The sequence below is a fragment of the Lacerta agilis genome, chromosome 5 (genome assembly GCF_009819535.1).
Source record: "Lacerta agilis isolate rLacAgi1 chromosome 5, rLacAgi1.pri, whole genome shotgun sequence".
NCBI classification, from domain to species: domain Eukaryota; kingdom Metazoa; phylum Chordata; class Lepidosauria; order Squamata; family Lacertidae; genus Lacerta; species Lacerta agilis.
The window spans coordinates 68,797,228-68,819,929 of NC_046316.1; the positions used below are offsets into that span (position 1 = coordinate 68,797,228).

Below are 22,702 nucleotides of genomic sequence, written 5' to 3' on the forward strand. Positions count from 1 at the left end.
TAATCTGCTTGGATATGCTACTGTATAAAAGCTTTTTCTTTATTATAAACTGTTGGAATTTTGCAATAGCTCATCTTCTGAAATCCATACCTCCCTTCACGTCCTAGTCAAAGCAATATTATTCATGGCAAAGCAAAGGCAATGTTTGGAACAAGTCTATTATGCAGGTTTAAATTGTGCAGCTAGGCCAAAGGCACATTCTGTTGGTTATCTCCCTGTGATGAGTCTATCCTTAAAACAGTTTGGAGATTTCAAGGTCTCTGCAAATTTCTCTTTTAGCACACACAAACATCAAAAGAGGAAGCCAAGCAATGCAATTTGGGAATAAGGAACTGTGTCAATTGGTGAAATGAACTCAGCAGCATTTAATCAAGAGAACTGAGATGGAATGAGGAAATTATGGATTCATTACCAACATTTATTTCATTCATACATTGCCTTTCTTTGAAAGAAGTCAAGGTTGCATGGATATAATTCTCACATCCAGGCACTGAACCAGTTTAGACCTGCTTAGGTTTAGCAAAATTGCTTAATCATCTTCCTTTAAACCACTCCATTTGAGAATTTGGGCCTTGTTTGTTTAGGAATCTGCATTTACCCTTTTTTGAAAAGTGAAGTGGTTGTGGTCAGCTTACCACCATACCACTTACCAACTTGGCAAAGAATTTGCTAACTGCTTTCCATATTTTGTGAAATGCAGTTGTACTGGCGAGAATGGGTTGCTACTGCACAATAGTCACAAAAGGAAGTGGCTTTAGCAATGCATGCATCAGCTAACCAACTGTGGCTGAAATAGACAAGGTCAGCTATGAATGTCAAATGATTGCATTGGCAGTTTTACCATGTGAGGGTGTGTAATTAAAGGAGAAGTCTTGAGATGGTAAGAACTTGAGATGTTGAGTAAACACGCAAACACAGTAATGTATTAATGCAAGTGCCTGGTCCAAGTGAATGTGGATATAGTTCACAACAAGACTGTACTTGATTCTAGGAAGTCAAGCTCAGTATAAAGTGGAGTGTTCCATGTGCAGTGATTAATTCATTTTATTTATAATATGGGCTTGATTTTCTTAAAAGCTTTAACACATTTAATGTAAATCCTAAGCAATATAGATATGCAAGTACAGCTAAAGGTACACTCCGGGTTCAGAGTTAACTTCCTCATGTTGGCACAGAATATGTCCAATTTTTTATTAACTCATGCTTTTTTGCTGGGGTTGGTGGTGGTGACCTAGCAATTAAAGTAATGGTTGGGTGTTTTCCTCCCTCCAAGGGTAACATTGTAATTCCTGCTACAGAAATAATATTCCACATCGAAAACTTCAGTTATAATAATGGTAAAATAAACTGGTTCCCAAAATTAGTCAATATGACATGCCGAGCTGAGAGGAAATAAAAACTTGAAGTTTGCAGCCTTCCAGTTTAAGAAGACGCACCACCATACAATTGCAAATACCATTTTGCAAAAATGTATGCTGGAGTGATTGTCACCTGAACCATGCAAGCACCATTCATCATAAGCTTAAGACAGAAGGGTCAGTCCAAGTTTAAATGAAGATGTCAGATAGTGTGGTGGCAACAAGACAAATAACACTTGCTTTTCAAAAAGGGTGACTAAACATCTGACTGAAATAAGAACTGACTCTGATCACCGACTGTACTGAACTGGTTTCACGTTGAAGAATTTAAGAAAAGTATTAAACTTGCGACACAACCCCACAAGTTACAGGCAACCCTTTTAACCTCTGTCATTTTGCATTTGAGTAATGAGTGGTTTGAAAATAACAATTCACACGAATCATTCCTACAAGTTCATGACTTCAGGGAGGGGAGGGGGAGAAAGCAAGATATCTCGATGTCTGTTCGAACTGTGAGGAAATGGCAAAGTACTTGTCTTATTTGCAATGCACCCTTCACTGGGGAGCTTAAGGCGGCATACTTGGGGCTGTTTTCACCCTCACAACCACTGTGGAAGTAGGTTAGCTTGAAAGACTATAACCTGTATAAGCCTGCCCAATGTACTCTTAATGGCAGATCAGCGATTTCAAGACAAACATTCACAATAGTAGTGTCTTCAACCTTGGGTTCCCAGATATTGTTGGACAACAAATCACATAACCCCCAACCACTGGCTAATCTGACTGAGGATGATAGGAGTAGTAATGCAACAACATCTGGGAATTCAAGCTTGAAGAAGGCTGCTCTAAAGCAAAGGAATTAAATGTAGTGCTGTCAATATGTTTTCTGGATTCTAGTTCCCATCAGGCCCAGCCAGCATGGTGAATGATTAAGGAAAATGGGAGCTGGAGTCCAACACTATATGAAGGGCAACACATTTACTTTCCCGGCTCTACAGAATGTCAACACTATTTACACTACATCACCTGAGCTTTCAGAGTAGCACAGGGCTAGCATATCCTGACAATGTCTGTTGCTGGTAATTCTAGAAGTCTCCCAAGCGGATTAACTATTTGGAAACATTCCAAACAGTTTGGAGTATCGTGGAAAGAGACCAGTATAGTAGTGCTAATGGAAAATGCCAACATCTTTGTGAATGCCAGACCTGGTATAAGGGGACACAATGCAAAACCACTATCTAACCTGTAAGCTGCACTTTTGAGGTAGCAGCTCATAGAGTTAAACCATAATTTTTTTTCACTGCTATTTATAGTAAATATGTGCTAGTTCTTGTTTAATGTAAAGAAACTGCTAGAAACTAGCATTGTAACTATAAGTGGAGCATGCTACTTTTACTATCAATAAATTCAAACGTCAAATTTAAATGTAATTGTGCACCTCTGAAGTAGAAGGAAAGTGTTTTCAAATGAAAATTAACGAACTGTGCCAGCAATTTTCACACAATATATTCTGACACTTTGGAAATCAATAAATAATTAGGATGCTGGTCAAAGCCAAATAGGCACACCACGACACCTGTTCTCTCCTTGGCCATTTTCCCAATCAGAATATTGTGCATGGAGATTTGTTATTTATGGGGGCATGAAGAATTGGCATATTCTGCTTCACTGTTCAGGTTTTGCCATTTTTGTCTTCATAGCAACCTGGGCTGTTCTTCTACTAGTGTCAAAACATCAGTTGGAAACAATTGTAGACAAGGGGAAATGACCAAGCTTGTTGACTTAGCTACATGATAAAAAGGAGATTCAGAACCAAGAACAGTAGAAGTATAGCATGGTTAGCTCTTAATCTTATGATGCAAACCACCCCATACATAAAATGCATCTAAACTCGAGCAACATAGGTTTTGACTGCTTTTGAATAAAATGCTGAGCCTTAATCTGTTTTAACAAGCCAGGACATACCGGTAGCTCAAAGACTATGACTTGTTTCATTTAAATGATGGTTGGCTTCTCTTCCCACACACCCCAAATCTCTTTTGTTGGTAGCTGTCACAAATGCTCCCTCTTTGAGACTGGAGTGATCTCTGTGGCCATACCATATGGCTTAAAGTTTGCTGTAAAACAAGAGCCAACCCATCCAATGTCAAGCATCAACAGCCAAACTGTTTTGGGGAGGGCTCATCTCTTTGTAGCTGTGATAGTTCACCTGAAATCTCATAGTGATGGGTAACCACAAGAGTATAAGGACTTTCAACAAAAGGTGACTAAGTGTGGACTGAAGCACTGGGCAACTAGCTAATCCTCAACTACTCTGACAGACACACAGAAGCATTCTGCCATAGCATCCATGGGCACAATTTTGGACCTCCTTCTTTATGATGTATCCAGTAGCCACTTTGGTCTCCAGTGTTACCACCACAATAGCTCAAAGTTATTTTATTGCTTGGTGTAGTCCAGTGAATATGTTATGTTTACAGTTTTGAGCTTGAGAAATCATTCAAGACCTCCCCCCATGGAAACAGATAACCCCAACTTGGTAGCTGATTTCAAGGTCAACATATTTTGCTACGAAAACGCCTATTGTTTTATCTTTTACTATTTATATGTTCAGTTCCTCTGACATTTTCTGCTGGAAATGCTCAATCCTAAGAACCCCATGAACATCAAAGCTCAGTAGGACCCAACCATACAATAAATGTAACTCTCCTTAGAAATGAGCAGTTCACAAACTGCAGAATTCAAGGACACAGAAGGAAAGGTTAATAATCCAAAACATCCTAGGGGCAGAAGTGGCTAACTTTTTTGGACTGCGGGCTGCTTCCAGCCAGGAAGTGGGTGTGGTCAGCTGAAGTGGGTGTGGATTATGAAGAATGCTAATGCGGAATTCAAGTTCACTAGCAGAAGGTACAGTACATTTTACACTCTGTTTGACTCTGCAAACATGCTAATGTGTAAGAGCCCTTTTTTGCTAAGATGGTACAAGTCTCAACAAATTCTTAATCCTATTCCCACCCCTACATTCTCTCCAGAGATTTAAATATTATAAACAGAGCTGACTGTATAAACACATAAATTGTTTTTCCCATTAATACGTGAGATTTTAAAATTATTTTTGAAAGAGAAAGTAAAGGCACAATAATAAAATGGTGACTCAAGTTAGTGGCTTATATCCAATATACACTCCTTCACAAAGAGAAGAGAGCTTCCCCTTCACCCTGCAGTTTTTGTGCCACCTCCCATTCTGTTCTGGAGGGTCTCCAATTCTCCAGAGCAGATGTTTGTGGAGGAAGAGGCTGCAGCGGCAAGTGGTACAAATTGCCTCTCATAGGATATAAGATGCCTAGTTCATAGCCAGACTATTGGTCTGACTGCCAACAGTTCACCAAGGTTTCGGGCAGAAGTTTTTTTCACAGCCCTGCCTGGAATTGCTGTGAAATGAATTTTGGATTATTTGCATGCAAAGCATGTACTCTACCACAGAGCTACATACAGTCTCACCTACTGAGCTAAAGATTCCCCCAATTCCATGAGTAAACCCCCAAATGTAAGGATCCAACCAAATGAAATTTGTTAGGATAAAGGATAAAAATTGGGGCAAGAAACTGGCTTATACAGCTAAGGGTTGTAGCCAAACATGTCACTCAGGTGAAAATAAGGCTTGCATCAACAGAACTAAGAGAGAAGCAATATTTGACCATTTCAAATATAAACCTCTAAATCTGTTCCAAAGGGTTGCAGGACCCTCCAGAACAGATTTAGAAGGGATGCAGAGGGAGGGGGAATCATTGTATATTGCTTCCCTTCCCATTCTACTGATGGAAACCTCACCCTCACCCGTGTCCACATAGCCCAACACTTTCTACTTGATTAGCAGCAACTTCCCTGGTATTGAAGCAGAGATGTCTTCTGCAGCACATCTACTCAAGGACTCCAACCTCTGGCCTTAAACATGCTAAGTTTCAACCTCTAAGAATTGATTCTGTGTGGTTTTTAATCTAACATTTTAAAATAAGAATCATTCAAGGCCTGGATGGGGAACCTCTGGCCCACAGGCCCAATTAGGCCTGAAATGGGTCCTAATTTGGCTTGTGAAGCTGTTCCCCACGAACTGCCCCTCCTGCCATACACCTGACATTCTATGGGACTTTGTTGTAACTAGAAAACGCCTGTTTGGCAGTGCCAACAAACTGCTTTGAAGATGTGTTCCTGTGGCAGATCACGCACCTTCAAAGGAAATTGCTGTAACAGCTGACGTGTCAACTGCTGTAACAGTTGACAAGTGTCAACTGCTTGGCACCATTGCAATGTCGTGTGACTGACCGGAAAGTGATCCCACTCACTGTAAAAGTTGACCTGCAGGGAGTAGGGGAAGCTAGAATCCAGCCCACTGACTGGATCTACTTTCCTACCTCTGATTCAAGGGGTCAACAATTTTTAGGTTCCAGCGTCCTCATTTGTCATTGAGGAATTTGGCCAAAATTAAAATAAAGAAAAATAAAAACCTAACCTAACAGAGGATATGATTATGGTCCGTACCAGTCCAGGAATCATGCAGAGTGAATTCGCTTCACAGTAAAAATTTCTGAGATTTAATAACATTCTATTTTTAATTTTGTGGAACTTAATGGGTTGGACTAAGACCCATAACATGCTTAGAGCAGACCCAATGAAATCAGCAAGACTTAGTATACACAATAACTTTAGCCTGGATCTAACACCTTGAACTAATATTTGAATACTGCTGTTTAAATACCATAGGTGTTTAAATTTCTCACCCCTATTGGTGTAGAATATTTCCACAATAGGCATGTTGCCTGGATTTTGAATTATTAGATACCTTGCATCCAGCGTGTGACCGAGTTTTCATTAATGGAGTTGTGGTGCACAGCTCAATGGCTTCTGGCTCATGGAAGATCACTGTGGGGAGAGGTTCCTTCCGAAGGGTTAAGACATTTAGCTTAGTCTTCAACATGGTCTGAAAGTGCTAAATGAAAACAGAATAAAAAAGACAGAAGATTTTATTTTATTTTGCAGAATTTATGTGTTTAAATTCAAGACAACGAACGTGAAGGTCAATATTTCTACCTGGCTTGTTCTAATGATCTGTGCAGTGACATGGAAACAATGCTGGGGGGAATGAAAACTGCTTTAAGTTCATGTAAAAATCCAAGATAGGGAGGTTTGAAATATATGCTTTTCTTTTTCATTTTTCAAATTACAAATGAAAAGAGAGAGAAAGAGAGAGAGAGAAAATACATAACACAGGACATTGTAAAGGTTGGTTTGGATCCAAACCTACTCTTGTGAAAGTAGAATGCTCTTGACCTCATGGAAGGTAGCCCTCTGATTTCCATCAATTCCCCCTTTCCTCTGTAGTCCTCTATGCCATATCTTACATTGTTATGGTTCAGGAGCAGCCTTCGGGGGCCACAGAAAGCTTTAGTGAGGAAGAAGGGACAGGAAAACCAGACTAACTCCATTGGTAACTCTGCAGGGAGACTCCTTGTTCCCTTGCTTCTGAGGTGATTCGACTAAGCAGCTGAGCAGCCCTTCCAATGATCTCCCCCATCCCCTCCCCACCCACTCCTCTGATCAGTGGGAAATATATATAAAAAAATAAAAAATGTCCAGTAGCACCTTAGAAACCAACTAAGTTTGTTCTTGGTATAAGCTTTCGTGTGCATGCACTTTTCTTCAGATACTCTGTGTCAGACCAACACAGCTACCTACCTGAATCTAGAACAGTGAGGAATAGTTCACTAGCGGGAAAAGTGGGCCTAAGAAGACTGGGGACTAGGGAGAGGTTAGCAAGCCAAACAAGAAAGCCCTGTAAGGCTGCATCTGATCCCAAAACTGGGAGTTCCCCACCTCTATCTATGATCTATGTATATTTGTAGATAAATCAAATATTCCAAAATACCATATGTCTACAGCAATCTCTCTTCCAAAAGGAAGTCAAGCTCAAGATTTTCACCACTCATGGTAACATAACATAACATAACATAACATAACATAACATAACATAACATAACAAACATAACATAACATAACATACTGTAATGCATTCTCAGGTTCACTTTCTCCAAGAACTTCCCACCATTCAAAAGGGCCTTTAAACTACCAATCAATCACCAATCAACACGTTATTACAGTCGTAGACCAGCATAAGGAGGGAGGGATACAGTCATTTAAAATCTATTAGGGGGGGCACTAAAAGGAGTTGAAACAGAAAATATATATAAAAGTCCATAAGAATCCAAAAGAAGCTAAGAAAGTCTAAAAGAAGGGTTAATGGTAATAATAACAATAATATATTTTTATTTATACCCTGCCCTCCCCAGCCAGAACCGGGCTCAGGGCGGCTAACACCAATAAAATTACAATAAAACGTAAAAGAAAGAAGAAACAGTTAATTAAAATATGGGTTAAAATACAATTTAAAATGCAGCCTCATTTTAGTAGTAGCCCATAAATCAAAACCATAAGGGGAGGGAAACATAAGGGTCAGACTGAGTCCAACCCAAAGGCCAAGCAAAACAGCTCCGTCTTGCAGGCCCTGAGGAAAGATGTCAAATCCCGCAGGGCCCTGGTCTCTTGTGACAGAGTGTTCCACCAAGCTGGGGCCAGTACTGAAAAGGCCCTGGCCCTAGTTGAGACCAATCTAACCACCTTGTGGCTCGGAACCTCCAAAGTGTTGTTATTTGTGGACCTTAAGGTCCTCCGCGGGGCATACCAGGAGAGGCAGTCCCGTAGGTACGAGGGTCCTAGGCCGCATAGGGCTTTAAAGGTCACATCAGACAAGAGTGAAAGAGCGCAAAAGGCTAGTATATGTAAGACCACAGCTGTCAGTCTACAGACCACCCCAATAAGAGTGCTCATTATATCTAGTTTGTGGCGCAGGTCATCAAAGGCATGCTGCGTGTCTGAGCACCCATGCACTGTACCTGCACTGAATGGCTTTCCACAGAATATGCACTCCAATTGGCAATGTGTGCATTCCACTAAAAGCAATGCAGCCCCAGCAGGCAGCATCCACACTTTGGTGTGTGTTCAAGTTTAAGTCTACAGACTACACGGTTATTTGTTTTTTTTCAGTGTCCCCCATCTATTTTTGTTTTATGTAATCACAGATGTCCCGTGGATTCTTTATTTACAAAAGCCATGTAATAAGAATTCTTTGTACAAATTTCATGAGTTCTCAGCAACAAACAATTAGCATTCTTTACATAAACACAATATTGGTGACCCCGGCAAAACAGTATGAAACGTTCTTGAATGAAAAGTTAACCACAAACCAAAATAAATAAAGCTATCACAATGGTAAGTGGTTGCACACTTGAAAAACCATGAACATGAAAAGTGTGCATAAGTAATAGCTGCTTTGCCATCCTACTCATGTATCATGCTAGATACCGGTAGATGCACCAATATTTCCATACTGTTTGCGCAAGCAGTTCAGTTTCCAAAAAACTTCCACAACAGTAAGGAAATGATTAAGGTTGCTGTTAATTCAATACACTGAAATTAGTTCAAAGATATTTCCCATCAAACTTTCAAGTCAGCAGTTGGTACTAAATTCTTTGTCACACATTTTGCTTGCCATCCTTTTCTCATACACTTGGCTTGTTTTGATCTTATGTGTCCAGCCCAGTCCTAATTTTGGTAGTGGTTCATAAGACTGAGAGCAGTCGTTGCCAGAGCTAGGCTGCATAACTGCTAATGTAATCTCTTATCATTCCAATTTTAAACTAGAAAAATTATATGAAAGAAGATTCAGAAGCAAACAAGCACATTTATATTATCAATTAGTCCCTGTTGAACTTCATGCGCTTGACAAAAACATTTCTATTTCAGCAGGCATTTTTGAGTAAGCTATCTGTTTTATTATAATTTTTAATTGGTTTTGCCTATTGTGTGAGAGTTTTGTAATCTTATGAACTTCAGTGACTAAGTGGTATAAAAATAGTTGTTGGTGATTCCTTCTAGCAGTGGTGAAAGCGGATGTGCAACTTAGACATTGTATGGTGAGAGCATATGCACCTATGACCAGTGCCAGTACCAGGCTATTTTGCACCCTAGGCAAGGCACCCACCCAAAATGCTAACATCAGGTTTCAAAAACATTTTCTGTGGGGAGTAAATTGTGCAGATGGGACACTGTCACACTCAGTACACATGATGCACATGCATTATATGATACAAGAAATACATAGTTGAGGAAAATAATTACTAAACAAAATAATAATAATAATAATAATAATAATAATAATATAGTCGTACCTCATGTTACGTTGCGTTCATCACGGGTTATGAACCCGCCGAACCCGGAAATACCGGAACGGGTTACTTCCAGGTTCGGCAGTTTGCGCATGCCCAGATGTGCAAAGTGACGAATCGCGTCGCGCACATGCGCAGACGCAGCGCTTCAGGATGCGGACCTTTCAGGTTACGAATGGGGCTCCGGAACAGATCCCGTTCATAACCAGAGGTACCACTGTAATAATAATATTTATACCTCACCCATCTGGCTGTGTTTCCCCAGTCACTCAAGGCAGCTTATAGCACATAAAAAACTGTAAAACATTAGACATTGAAAATTTCCTGACACAGAGTTGCCTTCAGATGTCTTCTAAACATCAGATAGTTGGTTTATTTCCTTGACATCTGATGGGAGGACGTTCCACACGGCGGGTGCCACCGAGAAGGCCCTCTGCCTAGTTTCCTGTAACTTAACTTCTCGCAGTGAGAGAACCGCCAGAAGGCCCTTGGAGCTGGACCTCAGTGTCCAGGCTGAAAGATGAGGGTGGAAACGCTCCTTCAGGTATTCCGGGCCAAGGTCATTTAGGGCTTTAAAGGTCAGCCCAAGATCTGGTGCAGCACCTGTTGCAAGATACATATGCTTTCGTATCACTCAGGAACAATAACTACAACTCTATCAAATTCAATGAAATTCTGGAGTGTAAAGTTGCCCAGAAAAGTCTAATTGTCTTGAAATATACATGCTTTTCCAAAGTGTTTCTGTAAACATGCATATAGAAAGATTACTGGATCAGATCTTTTACCATACAAAGTCATGAATCCCACTGAACTAGTGAGCAAAAAGTTGGGAAAGAGAGATAGAATAACGCAAAAGGCGTTTCATGCTATGTGGAGTTTCTGTTCTATATGGCCCAGGGAGAGTATCAATTTCATATTTTCTCAGCTACAAGCATTACTTAACCTTGATTTAATTTTCAGCTATTTTATTTCAGCCTTTATAATATCAGCTGAGAACAACCACATCTGGTTATCGGGGCGGAGGGAAATTATTATCAATGAAGTTGGAAACAAATGCAGAGGAACTGTTTTCTTCAAAGCTTCTTTGTGCATCTCTTACCAGTCATCACAAAGTAAAACCATCACTTTTTCAAGCATGGGGAAAAGAAATTATATTGACTATCTAGGTTCAAGGAAGAACAGACTTCATTTGTTTTTAAGCCCCATGCTTCTAAAATGGTCTAATATTTGACAGATGTAATATAACACTTCATCGTTTTGCAGAACAGCAAAGGTACTAAGGCTCTTCAGCTTAAATAAGTATGTGAAACTTTGGGTAAATAATATAAAATAAAAATAATGAGTGCCCAACTACGTTTTACTTCTTATGCCGTACAAGTTTCAATTGCACAGCATAAGTACAGCATTGGTACTGGTACTTCTTGGAACTGGGATGTGAGAATAGTGCATGAAGATAAATAGGTCCTTATTTAAGGCGATGGCTTAAACCTTAAGCATAGAGAATTATTAGCAGCTCTGGCAGATAGACCGCCTCAGCTCCAGAAAACAATTTGTGGAATTCTGCTGGTGACTTTGAAAAACCATCTAAAAATGGAGGTAGCAGTTTCTCAGAAGCCTCCCAAAGTAGCCAAATTAGGAAATCACACAGAGATCAAATAACTCTAGCTAACCTAGATATAAGGCTACATCTGTGTTAAGTCTAGGGACAAGTTGTGCTACATGATGCTGCAAGATATGCTTGGGTGTCTGGAAACCTGCTGAGGGGAGAGTAGTTTCTAACAGCTGGCGTTGTATTGTATTGTATTGTATTGTATTGTATTGTATTGTATTGTATTGTATTAGGAGGGTCTTTTTCTATAAAGAAATTCACTGGCTAGGATCCAGAGTCAGAGAAAATATAAAACAAGAAAAAGAAACTGACAGCACAAGAAATCATTTGCTCTCCAAGCCACCGAGAAAAATAAAATAAAATAACAACATCCTGGTAAACTCAGGTGAAGGCTATGGTTCAATGAGTGAGAGAGAACATGAGCTTATGGTACTGTGTGTTACAGATAAGTGTTTAATGGTTACTGTACTTGTTTCAAAATCATTAAAAATGTGTTTAAAAAATTAATGTTTTATGTTGCTGAACTTCAAAGAAACTAAAAGTTTGGGTGGGGGAATGGTATAACTTGTATTTGTCCCTGTTACCAAGTGTCCCAACTTCCTTTTCAAGGAATGATGCATTAACTTGAAGAATCAAAGGACTAGAGGAAATTGCACCAGGAGCTCCTGCACAGAAGACCATTCTGCCAAGACCTCCCTGACCTGAGGTCACATTGCCGCTCACTTACTCTAGTCCCAAAATGCCGATGGGACCAATGTCTTCCCCATGCCTTAAGAGTATCAAACTGCTGAAACAAGCAAGGCCTACTGGTAATTAACCAGAAGCACCTCATCCGCTGGGGTGGAGGGTAGAACTAACCACCCAGACTGAGCTGTGGACTTAGTTAAATCTTAGTCTGGGTTTATCTATTTCTGAAGCCCGGCTAGTGAAAGGTCCACTCCAAGTTCGAACTCTGAGAAGGGAGTGTGGAAGCCCATAGAAACACCTTTGTTTAATCAATTATTATGAATGCCCTTACAAGGCTGTATCTCAGCCAACATAGCACGCCTTGGAGAACCAGTGTGCTAGCAACCTTTGGTCATTACAATCATGATCTTGTTGAACAACATATGAAGTCTCTACCACTGAAGAAGCCCGCATGGGCGAAACAGGATGACTATTCCGGGAATCCTTGTTTGAAACTTGTGACATTACTACAACTTGTTTGCACCTGTTGACCTTTTGAAGATTCATGTGAAACCTAAAAGACTTTATAAAACCTTCTTTTGCACCTGTTGGCTCTCTATATATACAGGAATTACTAAGACTGTAATGGCTTTTTGAATTAGTCCAGTGGGGTTACTACCCGCTTGGTCGCTCTTTATTTGTTGTTTCTTCATTATTATATTTTTGTTATACACATTGAAGTGGTCTATATTCATTTTCTAATTGTATGCAGCTGGTTATGTTTGTAATGATTACAATGTCAAACTAGGACCTGGGAGACCAAGGTACAAATCCCCACTCAGCCATGAAGGTCACACCTTGGACCATAGCTGTCAACTTTTCCCTTTTTTAAAGGGAAATTCCCTTATTCCAAATAGGATTCCTCACAAGAAAAGGGAAAAGTTGACAGCTATGCCTTGGACCAGTCACTGTCTCTCAGCCTAACCTACCCCATGGGGTTGTTGTAGGGATTAAATGAGGGCAGGGAGAACCATGTACACCAGGTCCTTGAGCTCCTTGGAGAATTGGTGGAATATAGGTGCAATAAATTAAAAAAAATAAGGTGATATCCTTTCTAGTTAAATGAACCAACGCTGCAACCATTTTCGTCACTTGAGTCTCTTAAAATGCTGCAAAATTCAGTTGTTCCAGCGAGGTGACACTTTTACCACTCCATGGTGTCAGATCCCACCTTGCAGCCCTTCTGTCCCCCTAGTGGTTGTAGCACTTTAAGCAGACACAGCGAAGTCTTTTAACACAAACCTTGAAAAGTTTGTGGCAAGTACCATGACGGAAGTGCCAGAAAACATGGACCACTCATTGCTGTGAATGCATGAACAAAACATGGTGGCATTTATTGAGTTATGTGATAAATACAATCTACCTTCGACCTGCATACCTCTTATCACCTACTGCCATTTCTGGATATTCAAGAGACAGCTAGTGGGAAGATAGAACAAAAGTATCTTAAAGTGGGTTTAAAAAAAAAAATGCTCTCTTAACTGTATTTTGTTGACTTTTCCAAACACCACAAACCATCAACTTTCCAGAATACTACGAATTGTCCACATTTGTCTCTTCACAAGGTACTTGTGGGAAGGAACTTGCTGCTAAAAGCAGACAAGGCTAGGCAACCCTGAACACTCTGGAAATCATTTCACTTATTTTTGGAAGGTAGTATCAAAGGAAAGATACACAAGTGACAGCCAAAACTGGAGCAGGTGAAGGGAAATGGAATAGAGTGGCTAGAACACTGAACATCAGCAAGCCATGCTGCTACATTCTGTTACAGGTTCCACTCATTTTGCGAATTTGTATACCATTCTTCAGCAAAATGCGTCTTGGGGGAGTGGAGAGGAGTTTCACTGCTGTACTTGAATGAATCATATACAGTGGACCCTCCGGATATAAACCAAATTCATTCCGGGGGTCCGTCCACAACCCGAAAAGTCCGTAGGCAGAGGCGCCAGGTTTGCTGCGTTCGTAACCTGAAAGTTACATATCCAGAGCGGTACGTAACTAGAGGGTCCACTGTACAGGAAATGAGTCCCAATACCTATAGCAATGGAAATGGCCAACATAACATGAACATTTAAGAAAGGATTGCAGGGCCTGGGAAGCTGTATACCTGTGAGCCTAACTTAATTGATGGAAAGCATTTTAAAGGCCTGAATGCTAAATATAGAATGTGATCTGCTTCCAGGTTTCCCATGGGCATCTTTCAGGCTGGGAGAAAACAGGCATGCCTGAACAGACCTTTGCTCTGATCCAGCAGAGCAGCTCTTATACACTTTGAAATGAAAGGTGTGGGGGGTTTTTTATAAGAAGAAGTTTCTGGTATGTGGCCACTAACAGCCACTAGAAATTACTGCAGCAATAACCTCAAACATTATTATTTTTATTTTATCCATAAGTACTATTAACGAGTCCAGTTCAAAGGTCCAAATCAATGGACAGGCTTCCATTCATTTCAGCATGTTATAAAATTAAGCTCTCAATACTATGAGTAGAATCTAGACTAGAAGGGACAGTCTGATGCCTCTGGATGCTGGCCTGCTCAAATATAGTGGATGTATTAAAACTGGCTCCAGAAAGTCTCGTCTTTGGCACCAAAAGAAAAAAGTATTTCATAGTTAGCCAATTTACTTCAGAGCACTGCCTGTGCATCTAATATCCTTACCCCCTGTCCTCATCTAGGCTACAGAAATGTTGTCTAGATGGTTTGCCAAAGTTATACATATTTGAAAACCATTCAAATCTCGACATACTCCAGGAACCATCAGCTTAGTAAGTGTGGAAACAGTATTTACAGGACAGCCATATAGGAAAAAACAAGTTGTGCTTCATTTCCAATCTGTACATAGCTGTTCCAATCAGTCCAAGGGTAAAGCACGTCTCTGATGTAACCATTTACTGGCAAGTGAGCTGCAAAACTCTGAAAAAATCCTCACTGAGAAGGACTTTACATATAGAGTTACAACTGCATTAGGGTTTCATGATTATGCCAACCACATAAGGGGTTTTCTACATATATTCCTGAAATAACCAATTTCCTGGAATGTGCCGCCCCCATTGCTTACTGGCTCACATAGCCATAGCTCCTGGATATAGAAGGAAATATTTCTGCCCTGGAAGACTTCCAAGTTGCTTTAATGAAATTTGCAGTTCATAATCTTTTTAAAAGTTTATGATAATTTATTAGTTAATAAACTCCAAAGCTGATATCTTCGCTGTGGTTCTGGAATACTGCTTTAGTAGCCAAATCCATACAAGGCTTTCTAAAATGCTAGGATTCTTAACGGCTAGATTTTAAAATGCAGCTTTAATCATCTACAATATGCAAGGGTACATGTTCATAATTATTCCTTATGGGCTGAGAAACAAAAAGATAGAAAACCCATGTTTATATGTGAGCAGCAGCAACTTATAATTTGAACAGACTGAGTAAAAGAAAATGCTGTTTATTAAAACCATAAACTTTGCTGCAACCAGTTATTTCACACACACAACCAATACAGCTTATTTAGCTCAGGAATTGTCTCAGTTCAGTTTAAACTGTCCATTCAGCAATTCTGAGAATGTTTCACAATACTATGGGCTCACTTATTCATAAACAAATCATTAACATTCTTGACATAAATCCATAGTTTGCAGCAATTCCCAGCTACGACCATGTTTTACTACATTTGCTTGGCCCTTTATGAATGGCAGTTTTGTTTGATATAAACCATCTTCAAGGAACAAGACCACAAATTATGTATTGTGAGAAAGTGGTCGGTGTGAACAGCTTACACACAAACAATGCCCTTATTATCAAGGGTGGAAGATGCCAGGAAGTTCTCCTGCTCAAGTTACCTCTTCTGTGCACTTCCACACCTCCCCACTCAATCCAAATGGGGTCATATAAGAGAACACCCCTGTGGCAGTCCTTACAGTGCAACTGGTAAAACCCCGAGTTAATATTATCTGTGATATTATCATGGCAAACTTTCTGAATTGAGTTATACTTTGGATAAAAGGATCAGTGAACACAATTTCCATGTGTGCTCTTTCTTCTTCTTAATTTTACTACCTAAAGATCTCTCACAAGAAAAAAATAGCAAAGATCTCAAAAACCAAGTAGCATGCTGCCATAATATCAAAACTTCCCACATCTTTAAACAGAGGAAATCCTGTTCTTTTCTCTACTTCTGGGCAACTCTAGGCCCTCCCCTTTGCTGCCTGCCCTTTTTCTGTGTTTTGGTCATGAGTGGGGCATTTTCCAGGAAGTGGGAACTGGTGTAATGTGCGTTTTCATAGATTAGAATGCAAAACAAACAAACAAAACCCTTTAAAATAAAAAGTTACTTCACCTATTGTACAAAAAGGTAGTTTGAACCCAGTCATAGTAACAAGCTGGAACGTGTCCAGAAGAGGGCAACCAAAATGGTCAAAGGCCTGGAAACAATGCCTTATGAGGAACGGCTTAGGGAGCTGGGTATGTTTAGCCTGGAGAAGAGAAGGTTAAGGGGTGATATGATAGCCATGTTCAAATATATAAAAGGATGTCATATAGAGGAGGGTGAAAGGTTGTTTTCTGCTGCTCCAGAGAAGCGGACACAGAGCAATGGATTCAAACTACAAGAAAGAAGATTCCACCTAAACATTAGGAAGAACTTCCTGACAGTGAGAGCTGTCCGACAGTGGAATTTGCTGCCAAGGAGTGTGGTGGAGTCTCCTTCTTTGGAGGTCTTTAAGCAGAGGCTTGACAGCCATCTGTCAGGAATGCTTTGATGGTGTTTCCTGCTTGGCAGGGGGTTGGACTGGATGGCCCTTGTGGTCTCTTCCAACTCTATGATTCTATGAACTCCAAGCTTCACTGTTTAGTTTAAAAGGCTTTTTCTCAACTACTTAAAAGAGAGAGTGTGTTGAACAATACTATTTGTAAATGAAAAACATACATATCTAGTAGACTGATTAGATGGTTTGAGATAGAACCTATCCAGCAAAGGAATATTTACCTCAGTAAAATAATAAATTCAGGGTCTTTGAAAAAAACACTTGCCTAAACAAATGTTATACTGTACCATTAAGACTTCTTCCTGAAAAAGCACTCTTGCGTATCTTCCGATTTTAATAGCCTCTCCATTAGGGATATAAGGAGACATCATTTTCATTTCCACCCTTTATTCATCGCATGCAGCACTGTTTTGTTCCACCCAGAAGTGCGTAATTCATCTCACTGCCTCCTGTGGTAAAATTACTAACTTACAGAATTTACGCAATTAATTATGTAAACTACATAAGTTACGCTGTCATTACATTACGTTATTCCACCCCATTCATTTCAACGCAAAGGAAACACAATGCAAATTGGGAGGCGGATAGAAATGGAATAAACTGCGAATCACTTACAGACTGCAAACAACAGCAGCAGCAAATACCAATCATATTCACTGGATTGATTTCTGTTCTGGACATGGAACAAAGAAACAAACATAGCCATTTCTGTTTCCATTTCAGTTTTCGTTAGAATTCTCCAATCTCCATAGTCAGCACTGGTGTAGCAAGGCTACCAAACTGTTGGGGAAATGGTTTTTTGAGTACCCCTTTCTAAAGTGTTATAAATGTTATAAAATCTACTTCCACCCCAACACAAAGCTCCTCCCAGTCTAGCCATCCAAACATTTGTGTGGAGGTCTGAGGCAGGGGAGCATTCGCACATAGGGGAGAGGGGGGTACATTTCAACATGGGGCACCTTTCAACAACTGGAATATCTGACTTCTAATACTGCACAATGATTGGCCAATATGCCAGCCAATAAGCTTTTAGTATGAGTAACTGCTGACATTTAGTTTTCAGCCATTTCTTTTTACAACTGTTGTGTTACTCAGTGGATCAAGTTCTAACACCCCAAAAGTGAAAACGAAACTTTGATTTTGAAATAGTTGATCAACCAGTAATTTTTTAATCAGGTAAATTATATTTATTCACATAATAGCTTGTTTAATTATGCTTCTAAATACACTATCAATAAGTCACAATTATTTTTCTAAAATGGTTGACAATACTTTAACCAAAATGGCTGCACCAGGGGCAGATTTCAACAGAGCTTAGGGGGGTACGTTTCAACAGCGTTGAAAGGTGCCCCTTACCATTTTTCAGTTAAGTAATTATGAAAATTGACTTGTAATTTTTTAGATCAACACCTAGCTTGGATTAAAAAGTTTCAGGATAATTTTAGGCTACAGTTTATGGCTACATGAAGCATGATAAGCCTAGGCCTATAACAGTCTATAGTAGGACTATTAGGCCTAATCAGGGTTGTTACATTTAAAACACTTAACTTCATTTTGTTAGGCCTACTGTTGCTTTAAATAGAATGTATAAACAAAGAACTCATTAGAAGCATCAATAAAATCTTTTTTCCTCTTAAAATTTTAATAATCACTTAAAATATTCAAGACAATTTATTATTTGTTTTTGAATTAAAAAAAATAAAGTATAAATTTAGGAGATTTGAAAAGTTTAAGATGTTACTTTTCATACAGTTTAAGATATGTATTTTAAAATTAAGATCCTAATAATTAAAATGCTTAGCCCCATTATTTTGGCTCTTTCAGATTATGTCAGGGAATTGTCCCCGCTGCAGCGCAAGGTGGTAGAAGGGCTCTCTGGATGCTACAGAGAGCCCCAGTCCCACCTTGCCAGCAACTCCTCATCTGGTAGGGAGAGGAGCGGAGAGACGTCCAGCGAGGAGCGGGAGAGTTCACAGGGGAAAGGGAGTAGAGGCTCTGGGGATGCAAGAGAGTCCCAGCACTCCCACAGTCCCGAGGGCAATACAGGGGGAACGCAATTTCTGTCGCCCCACAGACGTTGTGGGGTGAAAAGAAAGGATGGAAGGCGAGGTTTTTGTATTCCGAAACTCTTTTGTTGGGGTCAGAACCGGAAGGGGCCATTCCCGGATTCTGATACTGCTTGATACAGACATGAACTTTTTAGCTCTGCACTGTACATAGTTTGCACAATAAAATCTTTAAAGGAAACAGCGGAGTTCTGGCTACTTACTCATGAGCAACTAACTGAAAACCTTACAGCAATCCGGGAATCACTGCAGTTATATAATAATAACTATATTATTTTGTGAATGAAGTTTATTTTGGTAAAATATATGAAATTAGTAGATTTTTTTCTATTGTTGAAATGTACCCCACCTCCCGTTGATATCTGCCCCCCGGGAGGGGCAGATTTCAACAAAGTACATGCTTCATTAAAAATGTAAAATTTGGTATTTTGCCTTTGTCTAGAAACTACGGCAAAAATTGAGAGGATACCTCAAATATGAATTTAGTTAATGGTACTTAGAACTTTAGTTTTTAAAGCAGCATTACTTCACAAATAATTCTTAAGTAAAAATTGTTGAAAGGTGCCCCCCTCTCCCCTAGACCTCTACAAGTACTGCCTCCCTCCAGTTTTAGAAAGATGTCACTAGACTACAATGCCCATCATCCCTGATGACTTACCATGCTGACTAGGGCTGATGGGAGTTGAAGTCCAACAACATCTGGGGGGCCAGTGGCTCCCCATCCTTGTTCTACAACCCTGCACCCACACCTCAAGGGTGGATGGCAGGGATGGGGCTACAGCTGCTGTCCTTCAGCTCCTTTCTTCACTTGTTACCCCTTCACGTAAATAGAGATTGAAAGGGGCCCGTGTGTGCACATTTCTAGATGCAAATCTACAGTGGCAAAAGGAAGTCTGCCTTTTCCCTTTCATTCTTTCAGCATGTAATTAAAAAGGAGGCACAACAGAGTTTGGCTGCTCCATTTTCTCTCCCAGCTTCTGTTTAAGAAGCAGTCTACATATGAAGTTAAGATGCCCATAATGCTTCCTTCCATCCTATCCCTATGTTCTAATAAAGGCTGAAGGGAAATACACTGTAAATATTTATTTTTCTCACAGATGTACTGAATACAAGCAGAGTCTTTAAAAGGAGAGGATGTGATCCAGTGCCAGCTCAAGTCAGTACAAAGACACTGATTGACTTCAACAGACTCAAATTAAACTTTAGAAGCACCATGACTTCCTCCAACAGAAGCCATTTTCACATCTTCTATTCAATGAGTTCTGTGGTGCCTTTCTGCATTCCTAAGGTCTCTACCACCCTCAAAGCAAATAAATAGCAGACATCAGGAAAAAATGTACTTATTGATATGAAATTACTAATTACAATCGGAGTGTACCATATTTCATAGTAACCCACTGCATGTGTGTGCGCACATGCGCACATGTTGGGCAAAGAGAGGAGTCTTGCCAGATGTCGGGCAAGACTCATTTTGGTTTCAATATGCACATGAGCAGTTTTTCCGAACGTTTTATGGGTGTGGCAGAAGGTTGATATGTACTCAGCCCAGAAAATCCTGTAGGCATCCCATATTCAGAGCACATCATGGCAGCATCAGCCAGATGTTTTCCCCCTCTTAAAGTTAACCTAATTTTTCATATTTACATATAAATTAACACATGCAAGTTTGTGCCATTGACTTGAGCCCCAAGTTGTTGTTTTTTAACTTCCTAGCAACATCCCTGCATGTAATCTTTTTGTTCTTCCATTCACATATGGTAAGCCACAATTAAGCCAGGAAGTCTCTAATTAACTGTAGTCTGCATTTCGTGTGCATGCACACGAAAGCTCATACCAAGAACAAACTCAGCTGGTCTCTAAGGTGCTACTGGAAAGAATTTTCTATTTTGTTTTAACTGTAGTCTCCCATTTTATTCAAACCAGGAAGAGCTTCATAACAAGCCAGGATACTAAGCCAATTTCAAACTATGGTTCTGGGTCTAGCAATACTGTGCATGCTCAACACTGTACTACACTCCACAGAATACATGATAAGCTGCTGAGAATTCATGTTCCCATGCCTTCAGATGCTATGAAGATTCATCACCAGCTAAATTAAATCACTTCATATCCAGCAGTTCTCCAGGGGAACTTGCATATCTCCTCCTGCGCTTAGATGTGCAAGTTCAAATCAAATTCTGTGCAACTTTTGAAAGCACAGGAGCTCTCTCAATGTCTGGATTTGCCATCTTTTTGCACTCCAGGCTTTCAATAAACTGTATTTAATCTTTTCTGCTTGATAGGATTGAAGCTTGTTCCTTAGTTTAAGATCAAGTCATCTTTAAGGCTTTTCTAAAGAGAGACCTCTAGGTGTTTAGTTATATCCCACTTTTCCTTGAATGAGCTTGGTTCTTTCCCAACCATTTTATATCCTCAACAACTCTGTGAAATAGATGAGGGTGAAATAGGAATGTCTAACCCCAAGTCACACAGTGAGTTCTGCAGCTGAGTGGTGGATCTTAAGCTTGCTCCTAGTCCAACATTAACTGCTATGCTGCACTGGCTCTCATTATTACCGTATTTTCTTGTTCAGCTTTCAGACAGCTGTCTTCTGTGCCTTCAGTAAGAGGGGTTCAATTCAGACATCACCTGGTTTGGAGAACCAAGAGCATGCCTCAAACTTATATGCTTTCTCCTTGTCTCTCATTTGCCAATTTTCTGCTTTGCCAGCATCTTAAATTGTTGTGACATCTTAAATCAGAATCTGCATCTGATCTAGGTCTGCATCTGTATTTGAACTGTTTTTAGATGTTTTATCATCTGTGTATTTGCTGCCTTGGGCTACTTTGGTAAGAAGAGGGGTACAAATTTTATCAGGCATTCTAGGGATGGCACTAACCAGTGCTGTTCCTAAACCATGGCCTGTAAATCCATTCCAAACATTAAAAATAGAATAGGATGTAATAAAATGAGAAAGAGACAGAAAGAGGGTAGTCAAAAGAAAAGTAATAGAAAAGGATTCCTTGCCTGCTAACACGCCCCCCCCCCCCAATTCTACTGTACAACAATGGGTTTTTCCCCCAAACCTGTCATATTTTATTACTTTCCTGACTGATGTTATAAGAGAGCTCTTCAGAAATGTTGAAGAGAGAACACTACTATATTATACTTGGACAAAATTCACCATGCCATGTAACTGCAAATACTATACCTTAGCTTTCCTTAGAAGCTGGTTATTTCTTGAGCGGCAGATCTATTGTGTTCTGCTTCAATCCTCTCCATACACATGTGGTACCTATTACAGATTTTATAAGAAAATAAGAGCATGCAGAGGGAAAAGCCAACCCTGCTCAGGCTTTCGTGCTAGAGAATAGCCATTCCAAACCATTGGAGCAGCAGACATTCCTTGGTAATTTTCATTTTCTGATTATATGGTTCTCTGTCGATGCACGGTAATAAGCACTTAGGCTACCCTCTGGATAAAACTTCATACATTAAAAACTAGGTAGGAGCTCCTGCTATGTCCTTGAAAGTCAGGGAGTACTCATTTCAAATAAATGTATTAATTGAAAGCTTTAGTGGCTGTAGCTGCACTGTACTAGATGTTATACTATCAGCTAATGGGCTATTCCAGCAAATGAGAAAAAACAAAAAGCAATCTCAGAATCCAAATGGTTGCCTGTGCTGCTAACGAAATTTGTAGTGGTGGTTGTTTTTAACTTGCATTCTTTTCTAGGGCATTTCCAGTATAGTTCAACTGGGAGATGCTGTGTTGAGTTACTGATACAGCCAGGGCCAGTGTTCTGTGTCATCAAAGAAAACTTTGCACATTGCCTCAAAGACTGCTAGGGTTGGACCCAGGCTTAGTCAACCTTAGAACAGACCAAATAAAATCAACATAAGTTAGCCCAATTGTCTTCAATGGGT

The 22,702-nt window shown here is 39.9% G+C and overlaps 1 protein-coding gene across 2 annotated transcripts in view; it reads right to left on the minus strand.

Annotated features, from left to right (window-relative positions):
• PID1 (phosphotyrosine interaction domain containing 1) overlaps positions 1-22,702 on the minus strand; it is an 89,907-nt gene that overhangs the window by 51,388 nt on the left and 15,817 nt on the right. The window contains exon 2 of one of the 2 annotated variants that reach the window (XM_033150334.1): positions 6,199-6,345. The exons of the other annotated variant lie outside the window; for it this stretch is intronic. Coding sequence (XP_033006225.1) covers positions 6,199-6,345 — 147 coding nt within the window. The remainder of the gene's footprint in view (positions 1-6,198; positions 6,346-22,702) is intronic. 2 annotated transcript variants of the gene reach the window in all.